General features: G+C 38.7%; 1 protein-coding gene across 1 annotated transcript in view; it reads right to left on the bottom strand.

Annotated features, from left to right (window-relative positions):
- NRG3 (neuregulin 3) overlaps positions 1-18,112 on the bottom strand; it is a 411,246-nt gene that overhangs the window by 13,288 nt on the left and 379,846 nt on the right. Inside the window, 2 exon segments of the mRNA XM_075758695.1 lie at positions 477-647; positions 9,711-9,838. Coding sequence (XP_075614810.1) covers positions 477-647; positions 9,711-9,838 — 299 coding nt within the window.

The raw sequence follows: 18,112 nt of genomic DNA, 5'->3' as shown, positions 1-18,112 counted from the left end.
TTTCAAAGACAAACCTGTGTGAAGTGATCAGTCTTCAGTCTACAGCAAACACACTTCGCAATGTGCATAGATTTATTTAAAAAAACATGAAAGTTGGACTTCTGAATTTTTTTCTCTTATTTGCCCAGTGCTGACGGAAGAAAAAAAAAAAGCTATGCAAAAGTTACTAGAACATCACGGCACTGCTAGAAAAAAAAGTATCAGTTATAAAGAGTAACGTTGTCAATCACAGTTTGTTCTAATCACTCCTTGTACAGCCTTTGAAAGGCTTCAAAAGAGCAGCCAGCCAAATAAAAATGTATTACCTTCAAAGAGCCAGTAAGCTGAAAACATCCTTCTGCTTTCAGTACTGTAAACCCTGGATCCACAGTACACTACAACAAAGTTGGAAGGACTGTGTAATGGCAAAGCGTATTAACCGCCTAACAGCAGCCACTCACAAATTGGCGTCTCGCTTCAGGTGTGTTATTGCTTACCCGTGACAAGGTATTGTATCCTGGTCTGTGATCCTTGACTCTTCTAGCTGTTGATATGCTGGTCCTGCAATTCCATTGAACCTACCCCGAGGTAAGGGAGGAGTCCTCCGAAAGGCATTTCTATGTAGCATCCCACTTTTTTGTCCTGGGCTGCAGCATGAAGAGAGACTTCTAGGAACAACAGCAAGAGTACAGTAAAAATTATCACAGCAAAAGTACGAACTTCTGCAAAGTAAAGATTCAGGATTAATAATGCATGGATTACTGTTTTTATAAACTTTGCTGTTGTGGTCTGCGATGTCAGTAGAAATTCTCTATGGAAATATAATACTATAATCCACAGTTAGCTGCTGTTTATGCCATATTTAATACATCACCTCTCTTCTAGGAATGAAAATAATTGCCTGGTATATTAAATGTTTTCTTGTACTTGATGAAGGATACGGCTTTCTTTCCATGCTGCGTACCATAATCTTGCTATATAGAGTTGACTCCTCAGACAGTATAAACAGCAGAGCTCCATCATACCTACAGCTGAGCTCAGAATCAGATCTTAAATTGAGAGCCCATTATATCATCTATCAGCCTATGAGGTGCTGCTTCCTGATATGGTTTTTTCCCAATTTAATGCTGTAAGTGAAGAATACAAGTGAAACTTATGGAGTGCAGCTTAAAGAAACCATCTACGACTCAAGTTTTCTCCACGTTGAACGAGATTTATTTTCTATATTGTTTTATGCTTGTTTTATATACAGATTGTTTTCTTGTTTATATACATTAATAAGTACTGTGTGGTTTTCTTTATGTGATATAATAGAAACTTGAATATGACAAAAACAAGTAATAGTTCTCTACTTATTTTAGAAAATTGCTTTTGTAAACATTTTTGTAGTGTTTTGGAAGGAGAATGGATTTTTTCCATTTCGTGCAGGAATTAAAGGTATCTAGAACCCATAGTTTTGGTATATTAAGCATGAATTCAGCTGTTGCTAATGCAAAAATAAGGGAACACAGAATTAAAGCAAGACATGACCTTTTTCTACTGTTAACGGGTCACAGTACTGCACAGCGTGACTGCCTATTCGTTTTCCAGCTACTCTTATTTTTCTTGACATCTCCTGGGTCTCAGAAATGCATGTGTATTACCTAATATTCTGTCATATTCTTAACGATATTTTAGTATAGGTTTTGTAGATACATTTTAAGAGTCATTATTTTTGGTTATGTGAATAATTTCAACTTCTGATACAATTCAGTTATGCAAGAGACTTTTGATAAGTTTGCTTCTCTTTTCCTATTATAACATGACTTAAAAGCAATCTGCATTTTATACCTAGTGGGAACTTTATTTATAGTTAGGGTCACATCTACTCCCAAAGCAATTCTTGCTTGGACCAAGTATCTTGGACAAATTCTCTTGGAGTGTACTTTTCCATTAAACCCGACCTTTTCTCCCCAAAGTCAAAACGTAAGAAATAAACTCAACAGTTTCTGTCCTACTGCTCAGGCTAGCAGTGTGCCATCATGGTCTCTGCTCTGTTCTCTTCCACACTTTTACTTTCCTGGTGCTTTTTAATTGAAATGATCAATAACCCATAGCAACAGCACTCCCTCAAGGATTTTCGATGCTTCCTTAAATAGATTTTTCCTTAGCTATTAAGGAGGCTGGAAAAAAACTTTAAAAAAAACCCCTTTCTGTTCTGAAGGCTGAGTTCAAGTTTTGAGTTACAGTTCATGTTCTGCAAAATAACACTACCACATCACAAAACAATTGACAATTTCTGCTCAGGAGAGTTTGAGATTATTACAGCAGGGGATCTTAAAAGATGCAGCTGAAGGAATAATTTGTGATGGATAATGAAATTCAGGGCTTTTTTATTGATTGCAGTATATTCATCAGTGTACTAAAAAAGCCAACAAACTGATTAACTTCACAGACTTTAGACTGCTTAAAAATATTTGAAACTAGAAAGGCATTATTTAATTGTGGTTGGTTTGATGCCCTTGCGCATCTTCCTTGTTGGATGAGAGCACATGGTCTCCCATCTAATAATGTGCACATGCAAATTCAGAAAAGCTCTGCATTTGTAATTGACAATTACAATTTGTAATTGCAACACACACAGTTATACCTGAGATAATTGGCATAAACTGCAGCAAAGATGTCTATAAATGACCTATCTGGATTTCCTTCACCTTGCTCTGAAACCCTCATTGCTACAGCTAACACTAGACGCTACAGGCTGCTAAAGGCGCCTGGGCTGGGTAGACAGAAGGGATCTGGCACTCGCCAGCATCGTCCTGCAATCACAGCAGCTCCTGCATCGACAGAGCTTAAGCGACCAATTTGTTGCTAACGTGAGGTTCTTATGCTTTCAACACTTCTGACGGAAAAAACCAGAGGGGAAAATGAACAAAAATCATTTGTGGTCATGGACAAGACAAATTCACTAAGAAGGACCAGGAAATATTTAGAGGCAGTGCAGCTGCAAGCTGCAAGACAATGCTCATTTCTTGAAGCACCTCAGACAAGATAGTGACAATTTTTGTTAGAAGTTCTATGAAAAAGTAGCTTCAGCATAATACAAGTTTTTCCTTTTTCACAAAACTGCTATGAACGTCAGCACACCCTTCCTCCAAAAATGTTAATACAGTCCCTCAGGCTTCTGCTCTATTGCTCACATGAAATGTTCCTCTCTCTGAAGCGAACAGTGCCTTTTGAGTTTCTTCAGGGAATTTATCCTCCTTTAGCCACTGTTACGGTTTCTTCCTCCCTGTGCTCCAGTCTAACCGGGTAAAAGAAACCAGCCCACATAACTGAGCTGTTCAATAAAACAGACCAATAAGGAAAGCTGTAGCAGATTTGTCTTTAAAATCTATTAATCAAATATTCCACAATAACAAAAATCAGAATATGCTTGAACTGGTTCACAAGTAATGCTAAAACTAGGGAGAAATATAGTTCTGATGAATTAATGGTTTGAAAGAAGTAGTTCAACCATCTCTAAAGTTAATTAAGAATTTGGGATAAATTGTTGCAAATTCTTCTGTGTGAAAATTTTCTTTAGGTTGAGCAACCGAGTAAAACCAAAGTCTGTCTCAGCAGGTGGAGTATTCTCTTCTCAAGGCACACACACACAACTCCCAAGTGCAGTTAACCGTGTTCATGAAAAGGAGATGACTTGCGGTGAATTTACAGTAACTCTGGGAATCCTCCTGTACTACTATTTAATTAATTACTAAACAAAATTGATTACACAACACATTCAGAAGCAACTCAGTCACCAGGAACATCAAAAGAATTAAGAGGATGACAAAGTGTTAAAACTTTAGATGGGATCCCAATCGTTCCCTTCTTGTTTAATCTGCACAATGGAGCTACAGAAATAGTGCTTATAACCATGGCTGTGTGTATAGCTATTTTACTTGTTCTTTCCCCTTTTTTCAAGATTGTAATTCATGAAAAGAAAGATGTGAAGCTGAGGGAGGAAAGAAAGTTTTAAAATGGATTCTAAATATTCTGGCTCTCTATCTGCAAAAACTATATAGAGAGTATATTACATTACGTACTATATTACCTACTGATCATGAGATGGACACATTAGTGCTGAAGACACGGTTTTTGTTCTTGCAAGACAGAAACAGTAAATACGCACCCCAATGAGAGTTAGCTGCCAGATAGACAGTGTCTTCTGTTCTTGCCTAGGAGTCACATTTTTAGGCTAAGTTAGACAATCTATTGCTAACATTTGTGCAGATCAACTATTTAGACTTCCAAGCAATTTTCAGTTCTAATAAAAAGGGATCTGTTACACCTGAAAACATAAGCATCTCTCAATAAATACCATGCAACAATAATAATGCTGTATCATGATGCCCTTCCGTCAGACTGTTTACAAGAACAAGATGACACACAACGAGCGTGTCTCTGTTGTAGCCTGTCTTATAGACGGCTCCCCAAAGGGAGAAAGTTAACATCATGTCTGGGACTTCAACAAATCTGTATGTGATTAAAAGAATACTAAGATTGCAAGGAGATTATTATATTATGGCAAAAAAGCTGTGGCATAAGAGAACTGGACTTAATAGTTTTATCCCTTTTTTCTCTATAGCATCCTGTATCCCAAGCATTTAAACACCACTCGTTCCTGTGCCTTTGCAAAGCAATCATGTACTGTCTCAGGACATGATTACTGTCTAGGAAAACATCTACAATGGCGGGATGACCTGTGTTCCCTAGCTTGTGTTTATGAGCCATTACAGCTGGTCAGGTTTTCAGCCCAGGTGATGGAGAGGGACTGTAGCCTGCTGTTCGCAAAACTCTCTTCTCCCTCCACGTATGTACAAGAAGCTTTCCAGCAGCCAGCCTATACTACAGATTTAGTCTTGATTTCTGAGTCACCATCCCGGTTCCACCAGATAGATACATACAATACGAAAAGGGAACAGAGCATTCGAAGGTACCTCAGTGTCACTGAGTTTAATTATCTGCAATAACTTCATTATATACTTGTAGTTCACTGATCAATATCCATCCTAAAACTACAATGACATCCAGGTTACTAGTCCAGAAAGCTGTTCTGAAATTGAAAACTTTGAGGCTTCTTTTCAGTTTAAAATTATTTATGATGAGTATACATCTATTTGTCATACGTGCCACGATACTCCTTCATTTTGAATAGGTCTTTCACTTCTCGTTATGCTTTCTCTGATGTATTTATGAGCAGCAGTCATATACTCTTTTCAGCCTTCTGAACTGAAGACTGAAATGAGACAGACTAACACTTTCTATGGAACACACATTATCCATTCCTCATATTAGCTCATGAATGCAATTTGAGTCCGTAGTAATCAGGAGGCCATTTTAACCATGAGATAATAGTGGTGTATTCTCATGCTATATTCAAATGAAGTGACAGCAGTGTCTCATGAAGTGTTTTTAATGTTTCTGACTTTCTGATGGAAATGTCTCGCTTAATACTTCCTCTCATCCCATTTATCTTTTGCACAACTGCATCACTTCGTGACTTGATTATCCTTTGACCAAGTAGCATATACCGAAACTTTTCTTCCTCATTTGTTTCTTAAATTTTGTTATTAGTTCCCAAATGCCTGACCTTGTATTTAGTACTGCTGGGCTTCAATCCACCTGTTATGCCACTCTTTAAAGTTCATTCTTTATATCTAGATCCTTATCTGTACTGAGTCTATCTTTTAACTATTTTTTTTTCAGTGCATTCCAACTTTTTGTACCAACGTCACGCACAAAAGTATTAAACAAAATTTGTCCCCAGCGTGGACTAGTTCTGTGAGAGCTCCATTAGTGCTCCACTGGTGAATGTCTTCAGCCCAGCACTTACCTTCCTAACGTAACTTCCTTACTACCTCCCTGTTAACCACTTCTGTGTATCTGCTTTCTAGTTTTTCTGCCTCTCCCTACTTTCTCCCATTAAAGGCATCAGACACATGTGACAGCAAACGTTGACTGAGGCTGTGTAGAGATCTAGCTCACCTACATCAAATACAAAGAAAGTCATCAGCGTAGTGTTGCAGGAACTGCTGTTTGTAAATCTCATGGCAATTTTTAGCCTTTTTTATACCTACCCAAAGAATCTGCTTCCCCACATTTGTCCTAAAGCCTTGACTAGTCTAATGCAACATAATAGGTCTTCAGTTCTTTTGGTAAATTTTTTATCTTCCTAAATATTTGACATTTGCTATTCCATCATCACATGGCACAGCTCCCATTTTGATAGATTTTGCTTGAAATTTCATGACTTGAAATTTCATGAGCCACTTCTCCTTCCAGACTTCTTTGATCAAGACTAACCAGACCATCTTGACCTGAGGCCTTTGATTTCTGCATTTGACTTCAAATTTGACTGTAGTAATGTCTGTTTTCATACATTTGATTCTATTCCCATTCCACCTTCATCCTCCAATAATCATCCTAACTGAAAAATGAAATATATTCATTCAGGATTACCCTAACCGCTTCATATATTATCTCTGTCCCATCATCAGCTTTGCTTCTTCCTGTGTGGTACTCCTCCCCTTTATACAGCAAGAACAATTGATTGCTTTCAGTATTACCAGTCATAACTTAATGATTCCTGGAAATGTTCACTTCCAGCGTGACTTCTTTCTCTCTGTGATACAGTTTGTTTCTTCCCCTTCACCCCGGCACATTCCTTTTAGCCATTCTTTTTTGGTAAATTTCTCCAGAAAACTATGTTCTTTCCTTGGGAAAATATCAGAGTCCTTATACTTTCTCCCTTTCAGGCTTTCTCTGCCTTTACATTCTTAGTTGCTTTAGTTTATCAACACCTGTTTTTTGAAATTCAATAGCCTTATTTACAGAATAACTGTAATTTACTCTTTTAATTTAAACTGAATTGATTATATTGGGAGCATAAAGAGTAAAATGCTTGCTAAATAAAAAAAACATAATGTTTTTACCATGGTTTTCATGGTGTTAAAATTTCATTAAAAATGCAAGCACAAATTATTTAAAGTTTTAGAGTAAGTTTATCCTATTTTGGCATTTTTGTGAGACAACACAAGTGCTCTAGGCTGAAAGCCTCTGCGTTTGGCTTTCATCATGGTATTTTCTGAAATGAATCCGTCTAAAATCAATGATGACTGAATCAATGAATGAAAGTCAGGATGACTAATTACCAAGAAAACTACTATTCAAAAGGAATCACAACTCGATCCCATAATTAAGAAAACTCTAATTTGTTTCTGTCTGTTAGAAATTAAGACAGTGCGGGTTTTCTTCTTACTAAAATCAACAGATAATCCGAGATGACTTTTTGAGCACATCGTATACTTTACAGGAATTTACCGATTAAACACATTTGCTGCTTTCCAGTCCTGATGGTACTAAGAGTTGTTTTACATGTGCAAGCAGATGATGTAAAATTTTTCTAGCATAATAACAGTGTGTAATACAGGCGAAATATTTTAGGAGTAAGATTCAGTGGAGATTCAAATTTTCAATTCAATCTCTGCAGTAATTTTTTACATGCAGCTGAGGTTGACAGAGACAGAAAATTACTATTATCTGGTAATTGGAGTGAAATAACCAGGTGATCTCTGTCAGTCAAATTTCAGCAACCCCAAATGATTCCCCACCTTGATAGCCATACTGCCAGGCTAAAATTGTATTGGTTTTAGGAACTGGAATCAGACAGCTCCTGATTTTAAGAAATGATCGCTCATCATTACCGCCTCTGAAAACACCAGCAGAGAAAACAGGTCACAGAGCAAAATATTTCCGCAGTAAGCAGAAACAAAACAATAATATAGTTTAACAACAGCATAAAATGGAGAACCTGCAGACCTGCCATAATTTTTCCAGACTCACATCAGGTTTGGAATGCAATGAAGGGATGTTTAGGACAAAATATGTCCAGGTAAAAAAAAAGAACTTTCCTCATTTGGCCACATTTGACCATTTGGTCACATTGAACACTATTTAGAAACTAAAGAAACCAAACAAATTAGGAAGTTGTCACATGGTGCAAGAATTAAAGACAGCCTTATAAGTCTTAAATGTTCAAGTCTGTTGCATGTTTTATAAAGCAAGGGCCTCGTATAATAAATATTAGGTTATAAAACTACAAAAAGAATTCTTTATAAATTAAGCTAGTCATTCCACATCTTGAAACAGTTCTGAAGCAAAGACTCTTAAGGTAGTCCGATGCTTGACATCTGCAAATAAGATGACTATTCAGTTTTTTTGATAATATTTTTTTTTTCTGGGAAAGAAAGATTTTGTGTGAAAAGGTATTAAAATGAGCAATCTGGGATTCTGCATTAGTTCAATGTAAATTCAGTGTGGCTTATTCTGTAATTTCCCTATGGAAAACAGGGAATCTAGAGAGTCATTCAGCTTTTATTTTAAGTGAGGTTCATGAACAGAAGAAATATTTTCAGCCTTTAATTTCCACATTTTTAAGCTTAGGTAATGACATGGTACAGACCTAAACCGTTTCAAACTTGGATATTGCAATCATGTTTTTAAAGGTAAGGAAATGTCAGTTTATTTTTTCTGAACTTCACCTTTCAGCTAAACGAAGATAAAATTCCCTCCAGAACTTCTGTGGAAAGCATTCTAGGCAACAGTTCCATAGTTCATCTATTTTCAGTAAAATTCTTAAGCATATTTTGAAATCTCTGTGTAATAAGGAATAAGCCCTAAGAAATGGATCTGACATGACAGTTGGCATTATTTTTTCATGCAAAATTAAAGGCTTAAGTAAGGTAAAAGTAGACAGGACCCAAATATCCCTTCCTGGCTCATATGCTGCACTCTGGCAGGTTGAGCAAATCATTCATTCAAAAGAGAAGGAACATGTAGCTGACTGGGGGACTGCAATGAAAATGCACCAAATACCACAGAAGCTAGATCATAACCTCATGCAATCCCAGATCTTTTTTTTTTTAGTAGTTAAAAAAAATTATCCTTTTAACAAATAAGTCTTCCCCTCCTGATTAGCTAGCTAAAAAATTTCTGAACTCATTTTTCTCAGCCTTTTTTTCTTTCTCTGTGTGCTCTGGACCAGACGTTACCACTGCCATTCCACCTACGCTATTGCTTATACCAGACACAGGTTTGGTTTTTAGTCCCATAATGAAGCATCTCCACTCTTTTTCATCCAAAAAGGCTATAAGCAGAATTCTAACCCAAATGCCATCCAGTGATGGGTGACCTTCCTCTTTTTTTCATCTTGGAAACAACCATCCAAACTTTTTAAAGACCAGTTTTCAAAGGCTACCATGTGTTCATATATAAGTCATTATCCATTTCAAGTATTATTTCTTCAAAGAAACAGTGAGAAATGCTGGAAGTTTGCAACCATGTCTTTCTGTAGCAAATGATCCATTAACTTCAAGAACATCAATAAAGTCAGTTTTGTTTTTAATGGCTTCTCAAACTACAGTTGTTCCATTCACTGGTCTGTGTCTACAGCTTGGATGGTGTCTTTGCTTCCTCTAGGACTTTTACAAAATGCAGATAAAGTCGGTGGGTGTTGCTATTGCCTTTTACACCTGCAGCTAAGAAAATGTTCAGACATGCGCTTAATGAGTGGTCTGAGGCTCTGTTGGTACCATACCGTCCAGCACCTCTCCCAGTCACCGTGCACAATAATCCTGCACACGTGTCAGCAGTTCAGCGACACCCCGCGGCAGCATGCCAAACCTCCCGCCAGACGGCTGTTGGCTTACCTATGTTGCTTGATGGGCTGGGTTCCTCTGTCGGGAGACAAGGCCTCTGGGAAAGACTGAGGGCCTGAAAAACTAGACTCCATAACTTTGTCCAGAATAGGCCCAGGACGCCTATCTGGTTTTGAATACTGTGGCACAGAGAATAAAATTAATTAATACACAAAAGGCAAAGTACATTGTTGATGCTATTCAATCAGAATTCATATCGAAGTGGGGTAAGGAGTGCTCTAATGCATTTTTAAATTAAAATCAGGCATTCCAAGTAATACATTCATTCACTATTGTTTATATAGCAGAAAGAGCCAGTACTCATTATCCCCATTACCTTCTCCACATCAAAATGCTGATATTTGCATTAGTAACAAAATAACTGACTGATCTGCCCATAATGATAGGGAGTACTGATCCCCTTGACTAAAAGCTTGTTTTTGTGGCTGTCTGTGCAGAGACTGAGATCACGAAACACATCTCAGAGGATGGTCAGCACCTTCTTGGGTCCTTTGGTGATTTCAGTCTTTTATCAGCATGCATAACTGTGAAAACCAAATCAAACCAGCATTTGTATCATCAGATAAGTAAGAAAAATATTTGAATCCTATCCGTAGAGCCAGATACCCCTCCTGAGCAAGTCTGAAACTTTTGACCTGTGCTAGTAAGAACAGCGTAAACATAATTCCTCTTGTGACAGCTGTAGGCGTAGGGCAGTCTCTGAGCACACAGTGAGACACAAAGGTCTGAAAAGCAGACACCGGCCATGAACAAGAACAGATTTTTCTTCTTCTTGCTTTATGATTCAACTGGAAATTCAGCAAGAATTGTGTCTCTGATCCTGAATGGAGCCAGAAAGTCAAAGTATAAAAAACCTTGCATTTTGGCTTGGAAGAAGAATCAATGTTGTTAGTGGTTACCGGCCAATATCTCAGAGCTATGAGAGGTTAACCCACATTTCCACTCAGGTATGAAAAATACTGCACTTTGCAGATTTTTCAAGTTGCATTACAATGACCTGCACTAAAACTAATTGGTTTTTCTTTAATCAATTTCCTTCTGTATTGAGTTTATATTTTTAGTGCTAGATACCTAGGTATCCGTGTTATCCTTTACAATGAACTGGTATTGTGGAAGCTATTATAAGATTAAATATTTTAGAAAGAAAATACAAATTAAATAGTAATAATAATTATAAAAAATCACAGTAATAATAAATGCTGTGCTATGATGCAAAGCATAAACATTTGTAGAGAAGACAGTAAGATTTCTTTCAAAGTACAGTTCTTCATAATTATTTTCCTGCCTAACAAAAGGCCAATAACTCCTTAAAAATACAGAATTATTTTCTGATTCTCACTTATTCTTATCTACATTTCTGCAGACTTCAGCAAAATCAAAAAGGAAAGTCATACAAGATTACTCTCTTTTAAAAATGGCTTACATGCAATTTTAGTCCATCTACTCAGACTTCTTATGACTGATTTCTATAGATAAGATAACAGACCTTCAAATTTTTCTCCAGTGTTCTCCTCCCTCTTTCTGTTCTATGAAATACCCAAATCAACAGGCCCACCATCACGGCTTACATGCTTCTGAAGGCAAAGCTATGAGAGTGACAATATGCAAAATGCTGCCACATGCACGAAGTACACACAACTGAAATAATAATAAGAAACATGTTCCACTCTCATTTCTTTCAGTTACCATGATCTTAGTTGTCACTTGTAAACGTTGTAGACAAAATATTCAGACAGAAGTATGATTTTTAAGGTACTCATGTCTGTGAAGGTTTTAAACTTTAATAGTTATCCTGCCAGCTGCAGAAATGAAACTGTCTTTGATTCCTGACCTGAATAAATCAATTTGAGCTATGTAAAGAATGGGTTGTTAGTGCCAGGAAGCTATTTCTGTCCTTTTTTGTGTGTGTTTGTGATACTAAATTGAAAATCTGAATGGCTTATAAGACCACGAGTATGAAGTGAATCATGAAGGGTAGTTAGAGATAAGCTGCGCCTTTTGCTACAGCCATGGATAAGGTGGATGTCGGCTGGAGCGATGGTATACAGAGACGTCCCTCGTCACAACTGAGGAAAACCAGGACCCCCAGAAGCTGCTCTGATGCTGACTAGCAAATTATACTGAAGGTCCAACACCCAGCACCACCCAGGCACAGCCTGCAAAGGCTATTTTTCTCCCTAACCGAACATTTTCTTTATGCCATTTTCAGATACACCACTTGCCAATTGCCATAACAGCCATACCATTAATTACAATGAAAATGTGAATCACAATTTAAATCAAGGGTGTGAATATACAGAGAATTTGAACAATGTAATTGAACTTATTTGGATGTATCACATTATTCACACATTTTAATAGGTTTAAACCCAGTTGTGTTTATTGTCTTTTAGCTTAACAATAAGGCCACGTCCCTTCTCTGAGATCATCTCTGGAGAAAAATATCTTCAGATTTCTGTGCGGAATTTACGGCAGCATCAGTTGGTGCCCCCAGAAGTACGGTATAGGATTACTCCCCATCCGTATCTCAGCAGAGCCCACCCCGCTGCTTCCGCAGCCCAGTTCTCACCTGGGCTGAGCTCTGTGGACTGTTGTGAGCTGCTGAATACTCAGCGATGATGGTGAATAAGCTGTGAAACACTTTCAAAGGGCTGTTCCAGTAGGTTGAAAGCATCACTGAAAGCTTATCTGTACTATTTGTTGGGGTTTTTTAATGGGTTTATTGTCTTCTTGCTTAATTATTTATGCTTGTTTGAGCAATTACTGAGAAACGCTGATGCATATGGCTAAATAAATTAAACAATAATGATAGCATTTAAAAATAAACCATTTTGCAAATTTTCAATTTTCCACAGTTTCATGGAGAAAATAATCTCAACTCTTTGACAATAAAATTCCAGCCCCTGTTAAAGCAAAGCAAATCTGCAAAGGCAGCCTGGGCCAGGAGACAAGAAATCAGCCTCTGCCGCTGACCTACTGTACCATTGTCAGCATGTAATTCCCCTGCTCCATGCCTTGCATTCTTTATTCCAAAAGGTAGGATCCATGGATAACAAATGCCACTCAAGTGCTACAGAATAGCTTGACACTGTTGTCCTAGTATCATGCAAAAAACCCCACCCATCCCTCCCCCCAGCTTCCCTTAGCTCTTCCTCCTCAATCGTTTTCCCAAAATAGTAATAATAAGTCCAGAGAGGCATGTGGCATTGGAAGAGGCATTGGATTCCATTTCAAAAAGGACTGAGAAGGCAGAGGGGTCAGCTTTAAATTACATTCAGAATGGGTGCCTCAAGCAGGTAAAGAGCCAGGGATTTTTCTGGATGGGCAGACCTTGTGCAAAACCCATCAGATGTTAGATTTAATGTCCTTACAGCTGTTCCCATATGCTCTATGTGGTTTGTTGCCAACACTAGCTCTAGACAGAAGCCAGTAAATTCAAGTTTGTCTATTCTGGCCATTCTTCCTAAGTAGTCATGTGATGTAGAAATGGGAAATTTGCTCTTGATCTTAACCAATAAATCACATCGTAACTCAGGCAAAACCACACAGTAATCTTTTAAAAGATATAAGAGTATCTGTTGGTCAACATATATTAATTGCATTTCTATCACAGTGACAACTGAATTTATTTCCTGCTACTATCAACAAAAGGCAACAAGACACAAAAAAGAGCATTTTTTTCCCCTTGGTATAAGAATATCAGAAACCTGAAGCTAGTGATTGCAAGCTATTAGAAGCAAGTGTAGTGAAAAGTGAAACCACACACTACAGCATGAAAAGCATATTAACCACCTCAGAGGGAAAGTGATGAGGAATTAATGGATCCACTTAGTACCATGGAAGAAGGTATTAAAATCCACAGAGGTGAAAAAGGCCACTTTAAACAACCATGACAACGCTCAGAATCACTAAAGGAATGGCAAAACTTTGGCTGCTTTTTTCTGTGCATGTGTGTGTTGCATGACATATTTGTCAAGTTACAAGAATTTAAAGAAACCTTCTAGTCAGGGTGGAAAACGGAGCTAGTAATCAGGAGCACGATTAAGACTCATGAAAACCGGTGAACTACAGAAAGACAGGAGGAGGGCCGCAACATCTCCTCTCACCCCTGCACGGTGAATGAGGGGGCACAGAGCACTTGTCTTTCTAAGAAGGGCAGCCGAGAATGGCAATTTACTCCCCTTTGCCTGGGAGGACATCGAACCATTTGCTGCTCTTGTGGAGCACATTCACTAAATATCTCTTGAAGATAATATAATATCTTCGGGAAGGGATAGGTAATACTAGGAAGTGGTAATTTTCATGCATTAGGTGAAATAAATCCGAATCTCCTGTGTGGCTCAAAGATCCTGCATTAAAAACTGGCACATCTATCTCCTGACTGAAGAATTACAGCAAGATTACCAGTGCATTAGTGTCCAAATCCAAGACACTAGAAAACCTAGCAAGAAATTAAGTGTGTTGCTGCCAGAATGTTTGGGAAAAGCAGTGGACTTGAAGGAGATTCAGGAAAAATACTAGGAGTTGTTTTCAAACAGTTATTTATGAATCCCACTTGCAGTAGATTTTTAATCTAATTTGTATCCCTAACAAAATAATGGAATCGATATCAAGAGAAATAGACTCAGCACAGGTGAACACAATTACCAGCTATGAGCAGCAGGAGTTCAGAGAGAATACAGCTGTCCTGACAAAATCTAACCCTGTTTTTCACTTTACGGAAGCACAACTGAGCAGAAGGAAGTGGAGGAGATGTAATACATTTGAGTGTGGGAAGAAAAAGGATATTATACCTCAAAATATTGTTGTTGCAAACAAAAAGCTTTATTTCCTGCAATACAGGAAATGACAGGGAGGCATCCGTGTTTTAACTTAAACGCTTTAACTCTCCTTGTGTTCTTCCCCAACCACAGGGCTTGCCAAGGGAGGCGCTGGGATGCGGCCATTTTTCCTTGCTTGTGTTGACCCTGCTGATCAGAGGGCAAACACCCCAAAGAGAGTAACTTCGTAAAAGAAGGGTGTTCTAAAAAACCTACATTTTTCAGTTGACCAGCTCCATTATTTTTCTGAATATCCTATTGCTTAACTTGACTATCCACATCTGGAAGAGCAATCCTCCCATATGGATGTTTAATGAACTTGGGAGCAAGTCCAACCCTTGAAATCCATTTCTTAAATACTGCCTTTTGAAGTAAGGATTGCTGCAAGGTAACCTGTAGTCTAGAATGTAGCAGGAGAATTCTGATACAACTGGAGAGTGTCTTAAAAGCAAACATTCAGAGCTTTTAACCATGTATATGGTTCTCATAAACACACTACTGTAAAGAAGCTTTCATTGGCATAGAGGTGGGATATTGTAGGGACTGAGGTTTGAAGTCCCTTTCCTTCTGCAGTAATGCAAGTATAATGAGTTAGGCTAGAATAAAATGCAAATATGTAATTAATTTTAATACTTGGTTCAAAAACAAATTGTGTGTTTTTTCTGTTAACAACAATTTTGATACATTCACATGGCTTCTCTCATTTAAAAAAAAAGATTCAATATTGGCTTTAAAAATAGGTAAGGAAAAATAATTCTTTTCCTATAGTCCAGTCAAGGGTAAAAATGGAAAAAAAAAGGAATAATGAGGAGAAAAAGTACTTCACTGAGACTGGTCAATCTCTTTACAGCCTCAAACCACTTGAAACACTATCTGCTAAACACTGGGTCTTGGGAAATAAGTAAAACCTCTTTCTAGAGCAACACAGCTCTAGAAAGGAAAGGAAAGATCCATGTGTCCTTTACTAAATGTAGCAACCTCTGAGTTAAAATGTGATGGCTCTTCCAAAACAGATGTTATTAGAATAGTTATCAAGAATAAGGAACCTTATACAACTATTCTCGGGTCTACACTAATGTATTCTTCTCTATAGAGGAAGAAAAAGCAGGATGAAAAAACCTGAAAGCATCACCAGGTCCATATGAAAAAGGCAGGAGAAAAATATGGGAGAATCTTTTAGTGAAAGAAAGAAAGGTGACATACAAGCAACCCAGTTTTCCCATGTAAGAGGAGCACTGGGAGTGGGAAAAGAAATGCCAGACTGGAGGACTAGTCTCCACAAAATAACCACCTTTATTTAAGTTTCTTTATTGGCTCCTGGAAATGAAGAGAACTGAGATTTCTCCCCAAACCCAAGTGGTGGGAGCTGCAGGTGGGAATTGCAGGGAGATCACGTCCAGGCAGCGACGGGCAGGAAGGCGGCACCAGAGCCGCAGGAGCGAGCAGGAGGAGCGCTCTCCTCCCCGAACCACTGCCTGATCGCTTTCCCAACAAGCAGATACGCCTGGGGCAGATCTCTGGTCTCTGATGGGGAGCCACTCAGCCATTCCTATGAAATACCATTTCAAAGTTCTTTTCTGTTGCCTCGCCATACCCCCTACCCTTTTTTTTTTCACCTCCAGTCTGCCAAGTTTTGTAAATATTTCATGAACTGCCTACATGCATTCCTGCACTAAAATCTCGCTAACAATAGAAACTATTATTACCCTGTGCTGTTATGCTACATCCTGCACAAGGTCATTCTGTTTTTTCTTCCTTAGTATCTTTGCTCCCAAAGGGAAAATGCATTAACGGCAAGGAGAAAACAGCTGCCTGCAAGCAGCCACAAGAACAAGAAAATGGCGTGTTAATTACCAGCACTGATAATGCCAGTCTGAACAGCATTAAAAGCTGAAAAGCAAATTTGGATTAAAATAATAAATAATAATAATGGTTTTCAGTCTCCAGTATCTGGAATCTACAAACTGCTACTTCAGCCATTATAGCTAATATTATGGCAAAAGAAAAATACTTAAATGAAGATTGTTGATATGTTTGTCAACTGCTCAGAAGACATCAAATAGTTCATTGTGATGACAGGTTGACAAAATATTGCACTGAATTACAGGGAGAAAAAGGCAAAGAACATATTCTTAGTGTTAACCAAGACCTACTTTATATGGTAGAACAAAAGGATCGCAAAAGCTCTTTACAGCTTTACCTTTTGTTGCCATGATTACAACCCAACAACACCCCCAACAGCTTTTTTTACGGGCTAGGAGTAATACAGAATCACAGAATCATAGAATCATTTAGGTTAGAAGAGACCTTTAAGATCATCAAGGCCAACTGTTAACCTAAGAGTGCCAGGTCCAACCACTAAGCCATGTCCCTAAGCACCACATCTACGTGTGTTTTAAATACGTCCAGGGATGGTGACTCCACCACTTCCCTGGGCAGCCTGCTCCAATGCTTGACAAACCTTTCGGTGAAGAAATTTCCCCCCAGTATCCAATCTAAACCTCCCCTGGTGCAACTTGAGGCCATTTCCTCCTCTTACTATTAAAGACTGAGGCAAAGAAGGCATTAAGTACCTCAGCCTTTTCCTCGTCCTTTGTCGCTGTGTTTCCCCCCACATCCAATAAAGGATGGAGATTCTCCTTAGCCCTCCTTTTGTTGCGAACGTATTTATAGAAACAGTTTTTATGGTCTTTTATGGCAGTAGCCAGATTAAGTTCTAGTTGGGCTTTGGCCCTCCCTGCATAACCTCCTTACAGTCCCCCTGAGTTGCCTGCCCCTTCTTCCAAAGGTCATAAAGTCTCCTTTTTCTCCTGAGTTCCAGCCAAAGCTCTCTGTTCAGCCAGGCCAGCCTTATTCCCTGCCAGCTTGTCTTACGGCACATGGGGAGGGCCAGCTCCTGCACATTTGAGATTTCCTTCTTGAAGAATTACCAGCCTTCCTGGACTTCTTTGCCCTTCAGGACTGCCTCCCAAGGGACTCTGTCAACCAGGCTCCTGAACAGGCCAAAGTCTGCCCTCCAGAAGTCCAAGGTAGCAGTTCTGCTGACCCCACTCCTTACTTCTCCAGGAACTGAAAACTCTGTCATTGCATGATTGCTATGCCCAAGATTGCCTCCAACCATCACATCACCCACAAGTCTTTCTCTGTTCATGAACAACAGGTCAAGTGGGGCCCCTTCCCCAGTTGGCTCACTCACCAGCTGTTAGGAAGGTATCTTCCACACGCTCCAGGAACTTCCTAGACTGTTTTCTCTCTGCTGTACTGTATTTCCAGCAGACAGCTGGTAAGTTGAAGCCCTCCATGAGAGCACGGGTTAGTGGTTGTGAAATTTCTCCCAGCTGCTTATAAAATATTTCATCTGCCTCTTCATCCTGGTTGAGTGGTCTATAACAGACTCCCACCATGATATCTGCCTTGTTGGTCTTTCCCCTGATTCTTACCCATAAACACTCAAACCTTTTGTCAACACTGTCAAGCTCTAGACAGTCAAAAACACTCCCTGACATACAAGGCCACCTCACTGGCCTCTCCTTCCTCGCCTAACCCTTCTGAAGAGTTTACAGCCATCCATTG

The sequence above is a fragment of the Balearica regulorum genome, chromosome 7 (genome assembly GCF_011004875.1).
Source record: "Balearica regulorum gibbericeps isolate bBalReg1 chromosome 7, bBalReg1.pri, whole genome shotgun sequence".
NCBI lineage: Eukaryota > Metazoa > Chordata > Aves > Gruiformes > Gruidae > Balearica > Balearica regulorum.
This window is presented reverse-complemented; position numbering and strand designations above follow the sequence as displayed.